This window comes from Panicum hallii, chromosome 8, assembly GCF_002211085.1.
Source record: "Panicum hallii strain FIL2 chromosome 8, PHallii_v3.1, whole genome shotgun sequence".
NCBI classification, from domain to species: domain Eukaryota; kingdom Viridiplantae; phylum Streptophyta; class Magnoliopsida; order Poales; family Poaceae; genus Panicum; species Panicum hallii.
Window position 1 is genome coordinate 43,597,310 of NC_038049.1, and position 22,472 is coordinate 43,619,781.

General features: G+C 42.0%; 3 protein-coding genes and 1 long non-coding RNA gene across 4 annotated transcripts; all 4 read left to right on the forward strand.

The window, feature by feature from the left end:
• The first annotated feature begins 4,700 nt into the window (after positions 1–4,700).
• On the forward strand, positions 4,701–10,055 carry LOC112902118 (putative receptor-like protein kinase At4g00960). The gene is made up of 9 exons (XM_025971047.1): positions 4,701–4,847; positions 4,978–5,393; positions 5,980–6,029; positions 6,430–6,509; positions 7,374–7,465; positions 8,077–8,293; positions 8,394–8,610; positions 8,911–9,043; positions 9,567–10,055. Exons 2-9 carry the CDS (start codon positions 5,010–5,012, stop codon positions 9,735–9,737), a joined length of 1,344 nt encoding a protein of 447 aa, XP_025826832.1. The 5' UTR covers positions 4,701–4,847; positions 4,978–5,009; the 3' UTR covers positions 9,738–10,055.
• Positions 10,056–12,088: 2,033 nt separating this feature from the next.
• LOC112902110 (heat shock cognate 70 kDa protein 2-like) lies at positions 12,089–15,706 on the forward strand. The gene is made up of 2 exons (XM_025971036.1): positions 12,089–12,601; positions 14,243–15,706. Exons 1-2 carry the CDS (start codon positions 12,385–12,387, stop codon positions 15,592–15,594), a joined length of 1,569 nt encoding a protein of 522 aa, XP_025826821.1. The 5' UTR covers positions 12,089–12,384; the 3' UTR covers positions 15,595–15,706.
• Positions 15,707–16,834: 1,128 nt separating this feature from the next.
• Positions 16,835–19,435, forward strand: LOC112902111 (heat shock cognate 70 kDa protein 2-like). Its single transcript, XM_025971037.1, has 2 exons — positions 16,835–17,291; positions 18,024–19,435. Exons 1-2 carry the CDS (start codon positions 17,078–17,080, stop codon positions 19,370–19,372), a joined length of 1,563 nt encoding a protein of 520 aa, XP_025826822.1. The 5' UTR covers positions 16,835–17,077; the 3' UTR covers positions 19,373–19,435.
• A 1,411-nt stretch (positions 19,436–20,846) lies between these two features.
• LOC112902134 lies at positions 20,847–22,400 on the forward strand. Its single transcript, XR_003230490.1, has 3 exons — positions 20,847–20,912; positions 21,417–21,472; positions 22,023–22,400. It is a non-coding gene; the product is annotated as an uncharacterized LOC112902134 (long non-coding RNA).
• The last annotated feature ends 72 nt before the right edge of the window (positions 22,401–22,472 follow it).

A 22,472-nucleotide genomic window follows, 5' to 3' on the forward strand; every position in this document is an offset into this window, starting at 1 on the left:
AACTCTCCATCCTGCCAAGCGTGTAGGCATGCACTCTCTATACCTATATATCTATCTATATCTATATCCATAACCATATCCATATCCATATCTATATCTATATCATAGTTTGTTTATTATTTGTGATATATACCAGTCGTGCTTTAATTAGTGCTAACACTTGTAGGCATCGGCCGCCCGTGTGGGCGGCCACCTTGCTTCGTTCCAGCCTGCGAACATGAACTATTGCACGTACGGATGACACCTGCACACATATTTGTGATTTGAACGGGTACAGGACCAACCGTGCCTACTGCAAAAAACCTAAAAAAGGTAGTGGGCCGGTGGTGTGGTTGCGCTGCTGCCCACCGCCGCGTTATTGACTGGCCTGGTGTATGTAACAATTGATGCACCCATCATCCATCATGCATGTCTAGTGCAAATCAAATAAAATTTGTTCATGCCAGATACGGTTCCTCGCCGACGGCGACCAAAGAAGCCCGGCCCGCTTGCCATTTTGTCAAGGAGGCGGGAGCCTCATGAATTACCCCTTGGTCACCCAAAATGAATTATGGCGGCTGGTCATGGCTCAACTGCTTACGAAGGTGAAGATCCAGAGACGCTGTCATCATGGGTGACTTCGAGTACCACTGTATAATGGATATAGATATAGATATGGATATAAAGTTCTATATATATAATACCTCTATTATAACATAGATATACATATGGGATATTGTACCTCTCTCCAAACAAGGTGGAGATAGAAGCATTCTCTTCATCGGCACCAGCATGGGAAGGGTCTTGTACCTGATGGCTACTTCATTATTCCTGGTTCTTTTGATCATCTCTATCCTACCAAGCGTGTAGGCAACCCCCAACTTTTAGCTGCATGCACTGCATGATTTTCCGATGGGTCATCTTGCTTTGCTTTTGATGATCTCTTGTAACATTTCATTGCATGTTCGGGCATCGGCCGCTGGTGTGGGCGGCCACCTTGTTTCCGGCCTGGGAATAGGAACTACTGCACGGATGACACCTGCACGTGTGTTTGTGATTTGAACGGCTACAAGACCAATCGCACCTACCGCAGAAAACCTAAAAAGGCAGTGTGCCGGTGGTGTGGTGATGCTGCTGCTCGCCGCCTCGTTATTGACGGCTGTACATGTAATAATTGATGCATCCGTCCATCACGCATCGTGTCTGGTGCACATCAAATAAAATCTGCTCATCGATCTGTTAATTCTTACTAGCAAACTGCGGCAAGGAAGGGCCCCAGGAGACCCCAGGAGCCCCATCCGCCATGGACGATGAGTCCTTAAGGTTTTGCATAGACCCCCTCTGCGAATCTTGTAATTTCTCTATTCTTCTTGTGTCTTGTAAATTTTATCGATAACCCCTAGACCTATTCAATACCCGCACAAAAGTCCAAATCGTTCCTTTTACAGATCTGACCCTACTCTGTGATCAATTCGCGAGTCCAGCGAATCTTACCTGCTAGCCCCTAAAATCCGCGGTTTAACGTGTTTAGGTTCCTACAACCCTGTATAGCTCACAGATGGACCGTTTTAGCTTCGTTTCGTTGCATTAGCTTCGTTTTAGCATGAGCTATCGTTTAGTAGTACTGTTATACCATAGTTTCTATAATTAAATTTAAAATTAATTTGATTAATATCTATTTCAACTACCTTTTCAAATTAAAAGCTAATTAGAGTTCTAACTCGGTTTTCATAATTAATATTAAATTGATTAATACCAATATAAATATTTTTTTAATATGACTCGTTTAATTCAACATGAATCATAAAGTTTCACGCTAGTTGTGCTCACATATCTTTTATTTGCTTGTTAAATAATTAATTAGCTTAGTCTGTACATAATAATCTTGATAAATAAAATTTGACTAAGTCTACATCGTCTTTACGGTATAAATATAAATTGAGTTAGTCTAATTTATGTTCTTTGCATGTATTTTTATAATAAATGAATCAAGCGTATAGTTCTCTGTCTCTTTAACAATGCAAAACTTTCAAAATTTTTGATAGCTGTATCTTTATAACCGTAGCTCCATTTTTGATAGCCAGAAAGAGAGAAACAAAAATATTAGATTGGTGGAAAAGAAGAAGAGAGAAAGAAAAAAAGAAGGTAGGAAAGGAAAAAAATAAGGTCAGAAAAAGAATTTTAATCCCAAAAAATCTATGAAAAATTCACAAAGAATGTTTAGGACACGATGAGCTCGAACAAAATATTTCAGGGCTCGCGAAAAGTAATCTTGATACTTCCAAAAAATGGATTTCGCTCTAGAAAATCGAGAATAAAAACTAGAAAAATCTAAAAAATTCTTAGAAAGTCTAGAAAATGGATATATTTATTCAAAAAGGTATTCACAACCTGAAATTGAATTTTGGGGTGTGACATTGGTCCACTTGTGTCACTGACATTTGGGTCTCAGTCCATTCCGTATGTGAGTCGGACCAATCCTCCGTCCATGACTCGATCACGTAGATCCCTACAAATTAACGTATGTGCAACTATATGTATCCGATACTTATACCAACTTTATCCGTAGCAACGCACGAGTATATTTGCCTAGTAGATATATATATATATATATATATATATATATATATATAAAATATAGATATGGATATAGATATAGGTATACCTATATATTTAGATATATATAGAATCCTATAGAACTTTATTATTATAATATACACCTCTACTGTAACATAGATATAGATATGCGATAAATACACTTCCTGTACCTGAAGCTAGCATTCTCTTCATCAAGACCAACAGGCATGGGAAGGGCCGTGCACCTGATGGCTACTTCGTTCCTGGTTCTTTTGATGATCTCCTCCAACCCCTCATCCTGCCAAGCGTGTAGGCACACCCCTCCTACCTTGAGCTGCTGCACTGCATGATCTAATTTTCAGATGGATTACTAGTAGTAATTGACCAACCAATAATCTTGCTTTGCTAATAATATTGCGGTTGCATATGTGCAGGCATCGGGCGGTGGTGTCAACCGCCGGCACCTTGCTTCCCGCCGACGAGCAATGACCACTGCACGAAAGCCGTCTGCCCATCTGTTTGTGCGATCAACGGGCACGAGACCAACCGTGCCTACTGCAAAAAGGGGCACGGTCGCCGTCACTCTGAATGGCTGTGCATCTGCCATCATCATGCATGCCTGATGGAAATCAAATAATCTAAATCTGCTCATCGATCTGCTAGCAGCTGGTGTCTGTCTGTTTGTCCGAATTGCCCGCATATTATATAAGCCATATTGTAGTTAATGATGATCCTAAGCTAAAGTGCTCGACTTATTAGGACAAAAGTAAATGGGCTCATATTTAGGAACAAAGCTAAGGGAGCACATGCGAGAGTTTGCGGACCAAAGCAGTTGCATCCTGACTGCCAGCAAGCACTAGTGGTCGTTGTTGGGCAGAGGGCGCGTGATAATTCTAAAACTTTTATGTCCTTGCTTTTGCGCTTCTTTTTCCAGCTTTCCGAGGCCCTCTTGCACACCAAATTCGAGCTCTATATTATTTAGTCCTCCACTTGAGGGAGAAGTGGTTTGATCTTAGAATTCGAAACTAATACATTTTAAATAAAAAAGGTATGAAACTAGTATCAAATTTTTTTCTAAAAATATATCCTATTTGTTGGTGCTCTATTTAGATCTTATTTATTAAAAAACAATAGGCATAAGTGTAAACATAAAAACAGAAATAAATTGGATCCAGAGATATGTTTCATGTTTAGAAAGATGTTGGTACTAGTTCCATATTTTTTCTAGTGTAAAATGAGTTATTTATAAGATTAAATTTGATTTTCTTTAATTTTCAGAAAATGGAAATCTATCTTTGAAACCTTCGAAGGGGTCAAATTTTGTCCGGCTTCAACAGTTGGATGGTTACAGTTATCCAGTTTTGTAACTGAATGTTGAAAATCATAATTTTTTTGTTATAGTTCAAAGCTATAAATTCAGTCAAAAAAACTTTTATAGGGTAACACTCTGGATCTTTTTTCATGCACTGTGTTCCGTGTTAACCTTCTCTGTTTCACCTTTCTGATATGCTTCGTTGTTTTATTCTTCGATACATGATGATGAAGACTTGACTTGAGCGGTCTTAATTTTTATTATTTGAAAAGGAGGCCAGCCTGTCTTAATTATTTTGTTACTTGCATGCGGCGTGTTACTGATTCCTTCTTTGCTGGTTAAGTAGTCATATTGTTTCTATACTGTGCGCGTCGATCGAGAAACCATTAAAAGTTTGGTCGGATAGGAGCATACTGCTAGAAAAATGAGATTTTTAAGTAAATGTCGCATTTTAAGCACCGGCTGGTATTTTGATCTGGTACTAAAATGACGCGGCGATTTAGTACCAGTCAATAACATCATCCGGTACTAAACGGTGACATTTAGTATCGGCCAGGGTCTTAACCTGATACGAAATAGTTCTCTACGGATTATTTTAAAAAGAAAAGTATCTCCTAATAAATTTTATATGATGCATAGGTGAGATGGTAGGTAAGCTATACGCAAGACCGGAGCTCGTGGGTTCGAACCTCACGACTGCATGTGCATATTTATGCGTCAAAAATTCACCTCCCGGAAGTTTGTAATATTTTTTCTTTATTTTTGGCATGAAATCATTTACCCATTTAATACTGGCCAGCCGCGGAGAACCGGTACTAAGCAGCGGCTCGTACTTGGGCTAGGCTTGCTAGCAGTGATAGTTGGTGCTGATCCAGCGCACTGAAGGCCGGCCGGCCTCCGCCCGCTCTGTGCCGGGCCGCCGCGCCGGCAAGGAGGAAGAGGGTCAGACGGAATTGAAGGCAAGAAAGTCAATAAGCAGGTCAGTGCCGCTTGCATACTTGCTTTGATTGTCATGGGGAAAAGATCGAGTAGAAGATGAGGAAAGGTTTCTCCGATCCATCTCAGCATTTTTCTAGATCTACTGATCGTGTTCTTGAATGGCCCTGAAGGTTATCTTGGTCAACGGCGCCGCAAGAGCAAGATGGCCGGTATCGCGTTCAGCAGCGTGGAGAAGATCATCAAAGTCGCTGCCAAGATCAAGGAGGCTGTCGACACGGTTAAGCAGAACAAGGAGGAGTGCGACGACATCGAGAGGTGCGTCGCCCGGGTTGTCGAAATCCTCCAGCAGCTTGATCAGACGACGGTGAACCCAGCCATGGGCGGCACCCTGGTGGATCTGGCGAAGAGCGTCGACAAGGCCCTCGGCCTCGTCAAGGAGTGCCAGCGGAAGCACATCATTCCCCATCTCTGGGGGGCCAGCAGCATGGCCAAGAAGCTGGGTAGGGTGCAGAACGATATAGCGAGGAAACTTCTGATGGGGAACTTCGCCACCAATGTCAGCATGTTTCGGACTCTGCATCCACAGGTATCAGTAGCTTAATTAGTACCTGCATCTGATGAGTCTCATTGCTCCACATTATATTGGTTTATTTTTTATACTTTTTACCCTTTTCAGATTTTTTCTAAATTTATTTTCTATAAAAGAACCGAGTATAACATCTCAATGCCAACGCAATTAGCATGAACCTATTCCCCATGAATACTAGTACGGCTGTATCTCAGCGCCAATGAGACTTGCCAAATGTCTTTGATCTCTAGTTCTGTGGCATCCTTTTTCCATCTACTTAGTCCTTTCTTTACAAACCCCAACGTACCTAGTTTTTGGGGGAAAAAGGCCAACACGTACAAATACAAAGTCTTATATAACATAATTTTCATTTAATACACGGTTACATCATTTAATTAACTAGTATGCCCTGCTCCAGTTGATCATCATTAACCAATGCCTATTTTGCTAGTTTTTCTTGGGTGGAGCCATTCAGGATGGCATGAATATTTGCTTTCACAAAATATAGCTTATGATAAATAAATTTATTATATGCGACCTTCTTGCAAACACCCAAATTGAATTATTTTCTATGATTCCGAAAATAAAAAATGCTACTCATCAGGATGCAGGAGCCGGTACAATCTCACATGGTCATTTGACTCGTGATGCTAGGTAAGATGTGTACATTCCAAATCTCACTCTATGGTAACATTGTCCTATACTTCATGAAGTTTTATTACAGGCTTCAGCACGTAGTACCAATTAGCTAGTAGAACTGGCTAAATTGACCTTGAATATTATATCTGTACTCTCTTTAGTTACTCCATCTTTCTTTTACGATGTACGTACTAGGATTCAAAAGTCGAACTTTGTAACAATTAGTTTTTAGTATATGCATGTTTAGTTAATGTCGGAAACTGGAATTATGTACTTGTATAAATATTGATCGGTATTAGCTTTATCTATTTCGATAAGGGACTAATGGAAACAAGTGGCAATCTTCTTTTTACTAAAATCCTATCTTGTAAGTTTGAAAAGGCGTCTCATTTTGAGTTTTTGATGGCAATGACAGACCTGAAGTAATGAACAGCCAGAAAGGGAAGACCACAGTAGTAGCGACAGTAAGCAGGGTGCAGTCTGATCCCTTGTCTGGTAAGGTGGCATTTCTTTTACTTGCATCAACGTAATCCCTATCTATGGGCTATTTGTTGGCTTCATGCGTCACTGGTTAAAAACTAGGTAGGGTAGCAACTCTACTGGGCTATATGCCCTATGTACCTAGCGTATATAGAGGGATGGCCGCTGGGAGGTCCCCTGGCTTGTGGCAGCAGTGTATGGTGGGCGAAGATAGTTTTCAGGGGCATCATCCAACTTTGTAATGGTTAGAGGAGATGGAGGCCAACTGGCCAAGGACAGCACCTCCAATAGTGGTGGCTGCAATGCAGGAGCCGTTAAGAGTGGTGGGCGAGCCCAAGGTTGTGGGATTTATTCAATTTGTATTTTAACTGTTTTGAAAATATTTTTTATATGTACAGCCTTCTTGGCAAAACTCTTTTTAACAATGGACCAAAAACATCGAGTATAAACCCACGAAACATTGAATATGCCACATAGGATGTGACATAGATGAAGCATTTGACATGGCTGGTGCCTCGGCGCTGTGATAGCCCACCTCAGCATTCGTTCCTTCGATGCCAATGGTGGGTAAAAATTGGAAATTAGATGACTAGCTACAGATGTGGTACGGAAAGAGCAGGGCATGGTGGGACAGGGAGCAGGATCATGTAGGATGATGTGGGGTGGGGTGGGCATTGCCGCATTGGCCCAGGCGGGTTCATATAAGGTGGGGCGAGGGTTCAATGTTTGAATGATTTTGAGGGGAAAAATCATACCCAAAGAGAATTAGACTGACCCTATCATCTGTCAATGTTTATCACTTGATTCCTTCGAATTGCTAATTGTATCACGTCTTCCCAACTTGAACAGTTTTGGTATGCCATTTGCTTCCCATGACAGGCATAAAAAAATTCAGTTTCTCTCAGTTGGAGGAGGCTACAAATGGCTTTTCACATGTTCTTGGAAGAGGTGGCTTTGGTATTGTCTACAAGGTAGTATATATTCCGTATACTGGGTTTGCTAATTTTATTTTAGGATATTCAGATGACCATTTTGTCATCATTGGGTTGATTTGCTATTCAGGACAGTCACGCAAGATAAGATAATGCATTGTTTTTAATTGGTTATCATAAAAGGGCTTTCCCTGCACATAAAGGGATTTAACATATCTAATTGTTAGCAGCCAGGCTCAAATGCCATGCTATACTAAAATGAAGCAGGTCCGGCTCCATAAAGTATGGTTAGGAGCTCAGTTATCTTCTAGACAGACGTCATAAGTTTAAGTATTTAATTAGGTCTCTTTTTTTCCATTATCATTCTTTTCTTAAGACATCATTTATAGAATGTAAGCAGGACAAAGTACAAAAACATTATGCCATAGAGTCTCAAAAAACACTATCATAATACGTCACAAGTTTGGTTGCTTTGTCTTCGGTCTAAAAAAGTTAAGCTCACTTTCTCTAGCTAATTGATTTAAACATGCACAGTTATATATCAGAATTATCTGCGAAGCAAACTTTTCTGCAAGGGTTATAATAACATTTCTTGCTACTTTTATTTTCATTAATGAAGCATAATTTAGCTTGGTATTTATGCTTTTTAGGGTGTATTGCACGACGGACAAGATGTTGCCATCAAGAAATTATTAATCTCTGGTGATTTTCCAGAGAGGAGCCTGGATCATGAGCTTAATATTGGCGCAAAGCTTCAGAACAAAAATGTAGTTAAACTTCTAGGATATTGCCTCCACACAGAAATGGAAGAATACTTTTTGGTCCAAGAATATATGCCTGAAGGAAGCTTGAAAAGGATTATCAATGGCATGTTTCCATGAAAATACTAGTATACCTTTGAACCTAAATTCAAATTAAACTTATTTTCACTAATAACTAATACTTTAAATTTTTTTGTATTGTGCAGCCTCTGGACTTGATTGGCCTTCCTGTTTCCAGATAATTCAGGGGATAGCACGGGGCCTACATTACCTACACAAGCAACGCGTTCTCTATATGGATTTGAAGCCAGCCAACATTCTCTTTAATTCAAAAATGAATCCTGTGATAATTGATTTTGGATTATCTGTAGTGCTGGATGGTGATGATGATGAGATCACTTGGAATTCCGTAGCAGGCACAATGTAAGATGCCCTTTCACAAAATATTTCTTGTAGCCCTCAATGGTAGTTTCATAGTCTTGAAAACAGTATACTGTGTAGATCTAGTTTTATATTGATAAAACCCATCTCTTCTCCCTACTTATAAATACTATGCCATATCATCATTTGCTAATAATGTGGCACATCATTTAATATAATGAGAATAAAATCTCCACTGAGAATGGTCTTAGCATGACTCCACGACGTGCATGAAGCTTGTTTTTTCTTTTCTTTCATGTCTCTTCAATAAGTCTATTTATTATTATTTATTTAAACATTCAGGGGATATATTGCTCCAGAAAAAATTACGCGAGCTAAGATATCGATGAAGTCTGACGTGTTTTCTTTTGGAGTCATCCTTATTGAGATCATTACCGGGAGGAGAGTTACACCTTCCAGTGATATACCAGAATGGGTAAGTAATATTTACGAGCTTGACAGGAACATCAACTTTGCCATTATTTCTAGTAGAACTAGCCTATATATTATCGCGTCCATTGTTTAATTATTATTCCTACCTTTATTTTCTGGGTAGAACTAGCCAATTTTTTATCTTTGAAAATATAAAAATATAGCTTATATCAAATAGGGACAACACATGTTCTTTGTTTCTTTTTCTTTCTTTTTTTGGTTGCGTGTATCCTGGTAATGCAGAGGCTGGGAATGTAATTTACAGAATTTATGTCAACTCGATGTAAAAAACCTTGAATTAAATAAGCTCAATATTTTCAAATAACAACAAATCTATAGTGTGTTCTGTGAAAATATTATCATAACATAATATCCAGCAACATCAAGTATCACTGATTATGTAACATTCTTTTCAAAATGTGGATTTTATGTACACATTAATTACTAGAAGAAAGATATTATGCATTGCATTGATTATTCGCACAAGTGAAATTGTCTTCATTTATGTGGGGTTTTCCCTATTGTAGGGTTCACTTGAGATGATTAGAGCATTTAATGGTTTATTTGATCCGGCATTGGTTGATGAATCCAAGCTGGTGGAGATTAACAAGTGCAGAGAGGTAGGATTGATGTGCATTGAGTGGGATCCAAAAGATCGACCTACCATGGCTGAGGTTCTTGAATTGCTAAACAGCTAGGTTGAGTTGCCGGCCTCATAGAACCCCGGATGCAACAATTGGAGTGTCTGATCAGACAGATCGATAGTGCTGTACGTGCTGCCCATCATGGACGCATAGCCTTCAATTTGCTTCATGATCGCTTTTGCTTTTGTGGCATTCTCTTAGCCGTGTGGTATTATAATCGCGGGTCTGTGTGTGCAACTATGTAAAGGATTGTGATTTTTTGAGGTCCTGAAGTCAGTAATGTCATGTACACAGAGGAACGAGTATCCAACTTGTACATTGCACATCATGATGAACAACATATGTTGCGAAGTATACGTGAGAAAATTAAAACAAATGGGTGCTCGTAGCCTAAGAGGAGGAGGGGGTAAATTAGGCAATTCTAAAATCTTAATATATGGCTCAAACTAGTTAGCACAAAATATAAGCTAAAATATATAATCTAGATGTGCAACTAGGGTTCAACTACTGTGAAAATCTCGTTCTAAAGAGTTTTGCAACCTATACAACCTATAGATAATTCTAACAAGATACTACACTAAGAATATAAAAGCACACAAGATTGCATAATAAGATACTACACTAAGAATATAAAAGCACACAAATTGCAATAAGAAATACGGAAGTTTAAGTTTAAAACAAGTTTAAAAGAAAGGGATGAGGGGAAAGAATGTAAAAGTATATAAAATTGCAATAAGAAATGCGGAAGCTTAAAAGAAAGGGATGAGAGGAAGCAAACTTTCAACATGAAGATTTATCCCGTGGTATTGGTAAGCACAAAGTCATCCCTATTCCACGTTGTTGAAGCACTCACTAACAGTATAGCTTCCCGATCATCAAGTCTCTTCCAGAACTCTTCTTAACTTGCCATGAAGGTTTAGCCACCAAGGTTCTCGCCAAGTTTCCGGTTATCTTGATGCCGCTTTCCACTAAGGAGCTTCTCCATGAAGGATGGGGTCTCCATGTTCTCCGCACAAAGCTGTCGTTGCCGCTCCACACCAAGCCATAGGGTCGATGACTTGCCGGCGAGCTACCAAGACTCCAAGAGGTCGGCACACTGAGATACAACTTGTGGTTCACTCAAGAACCAGCACACAAGGCATCAATGCCTTGCTCTCTCGCTCTCTCTAGAACTAATCTTAGCACTAACACTCTCAAACCTTATGCTAAATCTAAAAATGTGATCCATGAGCTCTTGGGTAGTTTGGAGAACTTCTTCAGAGTGTGGGTAGTTTCTCACGAACTCCAGCAGCCTCAAATGACTAGGGGTGAGACCTTATATAGGCTAAAGATTCACTCCTAACCGTTACATGATTTTTCCCTGAAAAGCATAAAAGGTCGGTTAAACCGGTCGCCACCGTCGGTTTAACCGGTCACACAGCCTGCCCACTAGGTGTTGAACTTCAACTGCCATCTTTTGCTGACGTTATTGCACCGATGCCTGTCGTTTCAACCGATGCTGAAGACTTTGCTTGGAAATACTTCTAGAACCAAAATATGCGTACTGAGTAACCACAACACGCTTGCACCGACGCCTTCTTTTGCACCGTCGGTTTAACCGGTGCCTCTATTATTTCTTCACTTGATCGTCATGTCATCTCCTCATTGCACTGACGCCTCCATTCTTGTAGCGTCGATTTAACCGGTGCAACTAGGCGTTGTTTTAATTACCAATGCACCAACGTTGGTTTAACCGGTCGACTGATTTTGGCTGGCACTTGTCCAATTCGTCGCTACAATCATTTGAACACCTTGGATATCTTGACAGCGAATTGGACCATCTTGTATATGGATTAGACTCCATTTATGGGATCTAGAAATCCTAAAAATCCTACAATCTTGAGCTTACAAACTCGTTAGTCTCATTGACTATGTTATCATACAATCATCAAAATCACAACTATAGCCTAATGGGGCATGTTCCTTAAAAAATACATTATAAAACTTAATGTCCTTGAGGTAGTGAACATCATGATGAACAACATGTTTAAATAAGTGGGTGCCTATCTTATATGCACAATTCCATCTTAATAGACTCTGCCTATTAATAAGATTTGTAATATCTATCGTTTTTCTGTTAATAAAACATGTTCGCGAAAAAAAGGCTAAGTTTACATGCAAAATTCCCACTCCCTGTTTTCTCTTGTGGTCTGATTGTACATGCAAGCAAACAAACCACTGCATCGTCCCGTCCACTGCTATTCACTTTTTTAGGTGGTCTGATTGCTCCACCGCCTGAGCCATGCCATGTGCTACCTGCTGTTTACTGACAATGAGGTTCAAAGTCCAACACGCCATCCTGGCCAAATCTCCGGTGTTTTCAACTGTTTTATGTCAAGTGTGGACGCCCTCTTGCAGCATGAGCGCCCAAGCAAGCTGGTGATGGAGGACGACGAAGCCAAAGCAAGGAAGAAGGCCAGGACTTGATGTTAAGTTTATTTTCCTGAGAAGGTCTCCGTGCAAATAGTTCTCCTACCTCTGTTCTATTTTTCTTTTATGACCTGAGCGACCAGCATCGGAGCAGTAGCGATTAGCGAACCCCATCCTCGGAACCTTCTCAAAAAGTCAACCCCCTTCCGACACCTTTCACCATTTCTCCCTCCTCCACGCCTCTGCTCCGCCGCCTCCTTCGCCGCCGGTCGGAGCGGAGGAAAGTAGCAATATGGCAGGCACCGACGACTCTGCTCGAACCATCGGGATCGACCTGGGCACGACCTACTGCTGCGTCGCCTTCTGGCAGAACGGCCGTGTCGAGATTGTCCCCAACGAACAAGGCAACCGGACCACCCCATCCTACGTCGCCTTCACCGACTCCAAGCGCCTCATCGGGGATGCCGCCAAGAACCAGGTCGCCAGGAACCCAACCAATACAGTCTTCGGTGAGTGCCAAAGTCAACCCAGATCTGCCCCTTCCTTGCACTCCCCCTGCTGCCTCTACTGCTGAATTAGCTAGATGTAGCCTAGTAGCTCTGCTCGTTTGGGTCTGTCATCGATTCTGAATTTCTGATAGGTTATTAATTAGGAGGCGTTTAGCTCTTATCCATGTGATTAGTGCTTACTAGTATTTTGGTGGTTACTGCTTGTTGCTTGCGGTAGTACAGCAGCGTTCTCAACCCATATCCATCTGAATTACTGATTTAGCAACTTAGATCTGTGGGTGCATACCTGGTATCTCGCTCTGATTAACTGATGGGTCGCTAAAAAATAATTATTTGAAGGGAGAAGTGATGATGCTTTTTTTATCCATGCATAACACACGTGTGCATCTCAGATGATGATCACTGTAGATGATCTTCCTGCTATATCGTTGTAACTATTTGTTTTTTTCTAGGAGCCGAACTATGCAACAGTGATTTGGATCTTACTGATTTTGCCTTCTATGAATGTTTCGATTTCTTGCAGTGTGCATTGTTCAACCAGTTATCTAAATTTACCTATTTGCTAAAATTCAGTGTTATTTTTCTAAAAGACAATAATCACCGATGTTCAGCAGATAATTTTTTTGAGGGAAACACCGGGAGGGACGAAGAGTCCCCACCTGAATAGACTTCCATAGATGCCGGCAAGCCAGTGGTGGAGGTTGGCGCTCTTGGCGTGATTACAAGCAGTTTGTGAACTGCAGGCAGATGAAAAAGCAAAGCTTACAAGAGATTACATGAGAAAATAGGAGCTCCAGTGATCTATTTCTTGGCGCAGTTGGACTGGAAGCCGCCATCGCCAAAGTTGGGCATCAGTGTTGCATTCCAGCAGGAGGTGGCAAAGGCTTGGAGTTTTGCTTCGGAAGACAACTCCATGTCTGTGCTTCCAAAGGTGCCAGCAGCAGAGGAGTACTTATCATGGTTGGTAGGGAGCGTGTCGGTGCTCCAGCTTGGGGTTTGACATCCCAGAGTTGCTTCGCTGTGGGCAAGTCCTCTGGATTCCACCCAATGTGGCGCCAGAAGATTTGCGCGAATGGGCATTGTGCAATTAGGTGATCCGTCGTTTCACTTGCTACGCCACAGATCTCGCAGATGTCTGACAGTCTGAGTCAAGGATGTTCTTCTTCAGGTTTGCTTGGCACTGAATGCGGTTTTGAAGTAGCAGCCAGGCAAAGAACTTGACCTTCAGGGGAGCATGGTTCTTCCAAACAAACTTGTTCAGCAGAGATTGCATGCTTAGCTGAACGTGTGATTCTCTTATTAATCCACAAAGGAACACTAGGATGCAAGTTCAGTTGTTAACGCAAGAATGATCCTTGTGAGTTTTCTTTTGCTATATAAGTTTCTCTGGTCTGCATGATAGTGTTTCTAAATGCGTAAATGATACCTGCTGCCATTTATAGAATGTAGATGCATCCTCTAGAATGCATTTGGATTGCAATCCAGTTATTTTGTACTTGTACTGGCATGGAATTCAGTAATTTTATTGCCCTCTATTCAAGTTTGCGCTATTAGTTTATATTTGTGATGTTGTTTATTTACTACCAGCATCATTGTACTTGTAAAAGTGGTACTGCAATTACTGACTCAAATCCTCTGCAGATACCAAGCGGCTCATCGGTAGGCGATTTACAGATGAGTCTGTCCAGAATGACATCAAGCTCTGGCCCTTCAAGGTCATTTCTGGACCAGGAGACAAGCCTATGGTTGCTGTTCAGTACAGGGGTAAGGAGAAGCAGTTTACAGCGGAAGAGATCTCCTCAATGCTTCTCATCAAAATGAAGGAGATTGCTGAAGCCTACCTTGGCACCAGCATCAAGGATGCTGTCGTCACTGTTCCTGCCTGCTCCACCGACTCGCAGAGGCAGGGCACCAGGGATGCTGGAGTGATTGCTGGTCTCAATGTTATCCGTATTGTCTCTGAGCCGACTGCTGCTGCAATGGCTTATGGTCTTGACAAGAAGGCTAGATTTGATAATGACTATGTTCTTGTCTTCGACCTTGGAGGTGGTACCTTTGACGTCTCTCTTCTCAGCATCTTGGATGGTATCTTTGAGGTCATTGCCACAGCTGGTGATACTCATCTTGGAGGTGAGGATTTTGACAACCGGATGGTCAACCACTTCGTTCGGGAGTTCAAGAGAAAAAACAAGAAGAACATCAGTGACAATCCTAGGGCTCTCAGAAGGCTGAGGACAGCCTGCGAGAAGGCCAAGAGGACCCTCTCCTCCACTGCACAGACCACCATTGAGATCGACTGCCTGTATGAGGGCATCGACTTCTACTCAACCATTACCCGAGCCATGTTTGAGGAGCTCAACATGGATCTCTTCAGGAAATGTATGGAGCCTGTGGAGATGTGCCTCAAGGATGCTAAGGTGGACAAGAGCACGGTTCTTGATGTTGTCCTTGTTGGTGGCTCCTCTAGAATTCCAAGGATTCAGCAGCTTCTCCAGGACTTCTTCGACGGGAAGGAGCTTTGCAAGAGCATCAACCCTGATGAGGCTGTTGCCTACGGTGCTGCTGTCCAGGGTGCCATCTTGAATGCAGTGGACTGGAAATGTGAGAATTCGAGGATTATTCAGGACCTCCTCCTGTTGGATGCTACCCCTCTTTCTCTTGGTTTGGAGACGGATGGGGGTGCCATGAACGTGCTGATTCCAAAGAACAGACTCATCCCCACCAAAGCGACCGTGATCTTATCTACCGACTCCGACAACCAGACATCTATCCTTATCAGAGTGTACGAGGGTGAGGGCACCAGGACTCGCGACAACCACTTGTTGGGCGAGTTTGAGTTCTGCGATATTCCTCCAGCACCCAAGGGTGCTTCACAGATCACTGTTGTCTTGGGTATCGACGCCGACGGTATCCTGGAGGTCTCTGCTGAGGACGAAACCACTGGCCAGAAGAAGAAAGTTATCCTCAACAAGAGATTTTATTTTAAAAGTTAATCATTTTTTCAGTAATTATTAAAGTAATGTATAAGTTGTTGCAAAATAATGGAAATAATATATAATATCTTCTCACGTGCGATAATAATGCAGGCAAACCTTTTTTTCTACAGTAGCTGGGAGGTTACGTCTCCGCACGTTCCGGTAACGATAAGCAGGCTATTGTTTTTTTTTTAATGTAACAGGAGGGGATTGAAACCCTCTACTAATTATATATATTTAAAGGAAGTAAAAAACCGAGCTTTACACAAGTTTATCAAGAAACGAAAAAAGAGACAAAAAAGATCAAAACTACTAGCCAAAAGAGTTTATCTATTCTTCTAACTTTGCTTTATGTTTGGCTTTCACTCGGTGCAAGGCAAGCGGGCTATTGTTGTGCTATGTACTTACATGTAGATTGCATATGCTATTGTAAATCATCTTGTCGCACACGAGTATAGTGAGATCCAAATATTTTTTTTATTATGAAGGACATTTCTCCTTCCTAGCTTATTTTTTTCTGGAACCTTTTTTTAACCAGTTTATTCTAATATCTCACTAGAGAATAATGAATAAAAAGAAAGTATTGCCTAATAAGAAAAAGCTGATCTCATTTCGGGTGGTCAACAAAATGATTTTTAGTAGCCTATGCGATCTAGTAACTTTGATCTGGTCCACCTGTGTGGTGATAGAATCGTTAAAGAGCGTTGGAAGTAGATGTGACCTTATACGGCATGGATTATGATGGAGCCTTGATCGCCGAGTATAAACAGTAGCAAAACGCAAAGACTCGGAGCTCGTGTGCGTAGCGATTCGAAAGGCAGTTCACAAGGCGGTGGTCAGGAGGCTCAAATCAGTGGTGAAGCCAGTCTCCAGATAAGGGTGGTGCGCATCAAAGGGACACATACAATATTCAATGCAGTTCATTACATAAAATTTAGATCTAAACTCGAGTCTGGTAGTCTCTTGAAGACCTCGAGTTTAACATGCTAAGATCTGGTTGGATCCGTGCAGATGTTCTTCTCTTATTTGTCTTCGTCTCTTGCTCTTTTCTTACAAAATTTCTTTCAACATGCATGTCAATATTCCAGGATTAATGTGGAGACGTAATTGGGCCCTCATCCTCGCAACATTCCAGCATGGACCACCGAAGCAAGATGGTGGCCAAAAAGATAGGAAGGAGAAAAGAACTTATATAATTTTATTTTCTGCACAAGAGTTGTTTTTCCTTTTTCTTGAGAAGTGTACAGGAGTTGTTGCCCCCTACAAAGATTAGGAAAGCAAGCACATCGGAGGAAGTAGACCGGCGTCCGGCCAGCATCGAGCGACAGTAACCCCGTCCTCGCAACCTTTTTGAAAGGAACCACTAGCTGATTATAAAAATTCCCGCCCTCTTCTGACGCCGTCCATTGTTTCTTCCTCCTCCACTCCACCCTCTGCTCCCCGGCCGGCCGCAACTCCGTCGTCGTCGTCCTCCTCCGTGCCTGCCTCCGGAGGTAGCAAGATGGCCGGCAACGACCACGCACCTATCATCGGGATCGACCTGGGCACGACCTACTGCTGCGTCGGTGTCTGGCAGCACGACCACGTCGAGATCATCGCCAACGACCAAGGCACACGAACCACCCCATCCTACGTCGCCTTCACCGACTCCAAGCGCCTCATCGGAGATGCCGCCAAGAACCAGGTCGCCAGGAACCCAACCAATACAGTCTTCGGTAAGTGCCGTCCAAGTCTTCTTTGCCAATGCAAGTCAACTCCGTCCTCCCAGATCTGTCCCTTCCTTGTACTACTCCTGCTACTGTGGATCTGGGGGTTTCTGTAAATGCAGATGGTGGTGATCTAGCTTAATTCGCTCCTCCTTTATGGTCTTTCTGTGCTCTGGGGGTAGTGTTTGTTGCTGCAGTATAGCGTTCTCCAGCACTTTCCCTGTGATTTATTATTGATTTGGCAACTTAGATCTATGGATGGTTACTGGGTGGCTTGCTCTGATTAACTGGCCCTGGCCGCCTGGCTATGCTTTTGCGTGCCTTATATTTTTCATGTCGCAACAGTAGTGCTCTTTCCTTGCTTTGGCTATCCTTAAAAATAGATTAGATCTAATCAAAGTGGAACTGGTGCTGATCTATAAATTGGACCGACCAACATTGTGCTAGGTTCAGTTGTTAATTTAAGAATAATCATTACAAAGATTTTTTGTCAGAAGTTTCTCTTGTGTCTACATGATGGTGTTTGCTGTGGCTATTTATAGAGTGTAGTTGCCTCCCCTACAATGCATTTGGATGCAGTCAAGTAATCTGTACCGACTGAAATAGTATTAAGTTTTTTTTCTCACCATCTATTTCAAGTTCAGGATATTAATTTGTATCCGTGACGCTGTCTATTTTTACAAGCATTATTGTACTAGTAAAAATAGTATTGCAATTATTGATACGAAATCCGCTCTGCAGATACCAAGCGGCTCATTGGTAGGCGATTTACAGATGAGTCTGTCCAGAATGACATCAAGCTCTGGCCCTTCAAGGTCATTTCTGGACCTGGAGACAAGCCTATGGTTGCTGTTCAGTACAGGGGTAAGGAGAAGCAGTTTACAGCTGAAGAGATCTCCTCAATGCTTCTCATCAAAATGAAGGAGATTGCTGAAGCCTACCTTGGCACCAGCATCAAGGATGCTGTCGTCACTGTTCCTGCCTGCTCCACCGACTCGCAGAGGCAGGGCACCAGGGATGCTGGAGTGATTGCTGGTCTCAATGTTATCCGTATTGTCTCTGAGCCGACTGCTGCTGCAATGGCTTATGGTCTTGACAAGAAGGCTAGGTTTGATGATGACTATGTTCTTGTCTTCGACCTTGGAGGTGGTACCTTTGACGTCTCTCTTCTCTGCATGTGCAAGCCGGATGGTATCTTTGAGGTCATTGCCACAGCTGGTGATACTCATCTTGGAGGTGAGGATTTCGACAACCGGATGGTCAACCACTTCGTTCGGGAGTTCAAGAGAAAAAACAAGAAGAACATCAGTGACAATCCTAGGGCTCTCAGAAGGCTGAGGACAGCCTGCGAGAAGGCCAAGAGGACCCTCTCCTCCACTGCACAGACCACCATTGAGATCGACTGCCTGTATGAGGGCATCGACTTCTACTCAACCATTACCCGAGCCATGTTTGAGGAGCTCAACATGGATCTCTTCAGGAAATGTATGGAGCCTGTGGAGATGTGCCTCAAGGATGCTAAGGTGGACAAGAGCACGGTTCTTGATGTTGTCCTTGTTGGTGGCTCCTCTAGAATTCCAAGGATTCAGCAGCTTCTCCAGGACTTCTTCGACGGGAAGGAGCTTTGCAAGAGCATCAACCCTGATGAGGCTGTTGCCTACGGTGCTGCTGTCCAGGGTGCCATCTTGGACCGGAAATGTGCGAATTCGAGGATTATTCAGGACATCCTTCTGGTGGATGCTATCCCTCTTTCTCTTGGTTTGGAGACGGATGGGGGTGCCATGAACGTGCTGTTTCGAAGGAACAGCAACATCCCCAACAGGAAGACCGTGACCTTATCTACCGACTCCGACAACCAGACATCTATCCTTATCAGAGTGTACGAGGGTGAGGGCACCAGGACTTGCGACAACCACTTGTTGGGCGAGTTTGAGTTCTGCGATATTCCTCCAGCACCCAAGGGTGCTCCACAGATCACTGTTTCCTTGGGTATCGACGCCGATGGTATCCTGGAGGTCTCTGCTGAGGACGAAACCACCGGCCAGAAGAAGAAAGTTATCCTCAACAAGAGATTTTATTTTACAAGATAACACTTATGTAATCAATAATTACTGAAAATATACAGGTTTTTGCAACAGTGAAAATATCGGAAATAATATCTTCTCAGGCGGTCATAACGCAGGCAAACCTATTCGTATGTCTCATCGCCACAGGTGTGGTGGTAGAATCGTTTTAAAGCGTATTCAAATAAAAAACAGAATAATACTATGGGTTTGTAATATTGGATATATCTCGGTGATTCCATGGTTTGGCGAAATAAGACATGTTAGCGAAGCAGGCTGAATAGGGGGCAGGTTATGCCCAATCGGTCTGGCGAGTTTCCCATTTATCTCCGGTTGGCCTAGGGACTTTATCCCAGTCTCTAAAAAAAGGGGGTCTTGCTATGGTACTTATTACTCCTATTACCTCGTAATAAGAGGTGAGATGTTAAACAAATCCAAATTAAACCCTCAAAATTTAAAGGAGATAAGCTAATTAATTAAAGTAAAAAAAAGAAACTACACGCTCTTTTGTTAATCAGTTTACCATGATGTGTATACCATGATTCGGCCATGCAGGTAGTGTGCCAGAGTTACCATCCATGCGATGTACAAACGTATGTGTGTTCGATCTGTGATATGATATTCCCCTTGGAGTCTTGGATTCTAAAATGAACCCTAAGATAACTAATTTCCGTACAGCAAAAACCTTGAATGAAATGATCACTCTGGCTGACAACATAGAAGGTGCAGTAGCATGAGCCCATGACGTTATAAATCTCTTCTTTGTTTCTCTCTGGAGATCTTTTAATCTAATTCAATCATTCAGGGGATATATATATATATGCCTCCAGAATATGTTTTGGAAGGTATTACATTGGTTAAATATGACGTCTACAGTTTCGGCATCATCTATCTGGAGATATATAGTCACCGGGAACGTCGTGCATTCCACGTTCCGGGAACGTCGTTCCGGGGACTAGAACGGGGGACATGCGTCCAGTCCAGCAAACCCACCCCAAAATTTCTCCCGTTTGCAATCCGGCCATCCCGCACGCACGCCGCCCTGATTCATTCGCCGAGCAGGAAGCGCGATGCACAATCCGTCGGAGATTGCCGCAGCTTCTTCAATCGCTAGCACCCTCCCCTGCGTGTCTGCAACCATAGATCTCTACGTGCGGCGGCGGCTCCCTGCGTGTCTGCAATCAGATTAGGGATTGGGCCAGTTAATCCCCTCTCCCGATCCAAGCAGTTCGATTTGATCGATTTCATCGTTTTTCTTCTCTGGGGCAACACAAACGCGAACTAGTTTAGGGGTCTGATTGGCACCACGTGCCCTTATTTTTGTTTCCAGTAAATCGTATACTTGGATCTTATGGTGAGCATATTTTTCTTTTGGTAATTCTGCATATCAGTAATATCACTTTTGCATTGTAGATAGTGAAATTTCCTACTATTGAAATTATCTCTATGTAGTTCACTCCTGATTTTCTTTCACTGCAAATGCAGGAAAATGTTCCAATCCAAAACATCAAGAAATACATGTTGTTGCAACTTGGGACGGTGATCAACTCCCAAAAATATAGAGCAGGTCAAGCCTAGTTTTTTGTTCCAATTTATTTTTGAGTTACCATGTTCCATTCCCGGATTCGTTGTCAGTCCTTGGTCCACCAGTAAATGTGGCCCATGTAGAACATGTTCCTTCTAGAACTAGTCTACTAGTTTCCTTGTGAGTACGTTTTTTCTTTGTTTAGTATACAAAAACAATGCCTATTCTAGTCACCACATTATTTCTGCAAGTAAGACATCTATTTCTTTGAACACAGGTTACCGTAAACATGGGATATATTTTAAATCTGATTCACTAGTATGTTCAATTGTTTGCTGTCCATTTTTTTTGTAAATTTAACATATCTTTGAGCTGCATGGATGACCACCAATATATTCTCATGAACCTGCTTTCCTGTTCATAACCTGAATAGTTAATATTTAGACAGCATTGTTTACTGTTTAGAACTGTGGATCTTTCTCTTTTGTTTTCCCACGCAGGACTCAATCAGTGTTCACAATATAGAATGCATTTTATTTTTAACAGGATATGAGGCTCCCTCGGCGAGTTTAGGGGCGACTAAAAGCATCGATGCCTCGACGGTACACACCACACATTTTCTTGCATTTTCAGTTCATGAAAGTAGGAAAATGTGCCTCAGTATGTCTGAGCCGCTCTAGGCTTTACCATTCACTGAATAGTATATTAGTATCTATAAGACCCCTGCTGGACATGTGGCCTGTGAACAGTGTGATACTGAATATGTGAATGCAGTGTCATAACTTAGTAAATCACTAGTTTCATATATTAGTAAAATAACATAAACTTTGTTTCTAGTAAATCATAGTCAATGCTATACGAGAAAGCATGGTTCTTCATGTAAATCAGACATGAGCATATGAAAAGCATGTTAATTTTAGTGTGTTAATTATTTGGTTTTAATTGAATCTTTTAGATCCTTGGGCTATTCTGGTTTTCGCCAATGGAGTAGATGATCAGAGGAGCAGCTAACCCTATTTTTTTTAGTGTTTACGGATAATAGTACTAGTATCCATGTCAACGCTGGATTAGTGTGTTTAGTGGACAAAACAAAGCTTATGAGGTTATGGTCCTTATGTTATTAGTAAGCTTTTTTCTTTCTCAAATACGCAGGAGAGCTGGATATCATTCTATTTTAAGAGGAGCATGAAAAATGCAAAGTGCACAGTTTTGGATTACCGAGCATTAACAAGCTTGAACATGTTATCCTGCCCATTCAGTTTCAATTTCCTTGCTTTCTGGCATGAGTACACCATGATCTGCCTATTGACAATCTAAAAAATGCTTCTGTTCTCTACATCAACCAGACTAATTCTCCCGGTGCTGCGGCAAGCAAGGAACCGACGGTGTTTGCCACAATTTCTAGTCCTGTAGAAATGGACATATCGTCTCAAGCCAATGGACATATCGTAACTATTTCATGGCAAATCGATCTCATCATTGTAGTAACTGGTTTTTTCAGTACCTGCTCAACACTGAATTATGGTAACTCCGGACCTAATTATCATCTTGAATCATTCAGATTATACCACTGAAAGAACCAATCATTACCATCTTTCGATG

Coding starts and splice junctions, on each gene's coding strand:
- LOC112902118 (XM_025971047.1), top strand. CDS start 5,010: ATGGCCGGTATCGCGTTCAGCAGCGTGGAGAAGATCATCAAAGTCGCT. Junction 5,394..5,979: donor TTCGGACTCTGCATCCACAG/GTATCAGTAGCT, acceptor GCTACTCATCAG/GATGCAGGAGCCGGTACAAT. Junction 6,030..6,429: donor CATTTGACTCGTGATGCTAG/GTAAGATGTGTA, acceptor TGGCAATGACAG/ACCTGAAGTAATGAACAGCC.
- LOC112902110 (XM_025971036.1), top strand. CDS start 12,385: ATGGCAGGCACCGACGACTCTGCTCGAACCATCGGGATCGACCTGGGC. Junction 12,602..14,242: donor CCCAACCAATACAGTCTTCG/GTGAGTGCCAAA, acceptor AATCCTCTGCAG/ATACCAAGCGGCTCATCGGT.
- LOC112902111 (XM_025971037.1), top strand. CDS start 17,078: ATGGCCGGCAACGACCACGCACCTATCATCGGGATCGACCTGGGCACG. Junction 17,292..18,023: donor CCCAACCAATACAGTCTTCG/GTAAGTGCCGTC, acceptor TCCGCTCTGCAG/ATACCAAGCGGCTCATTGGT.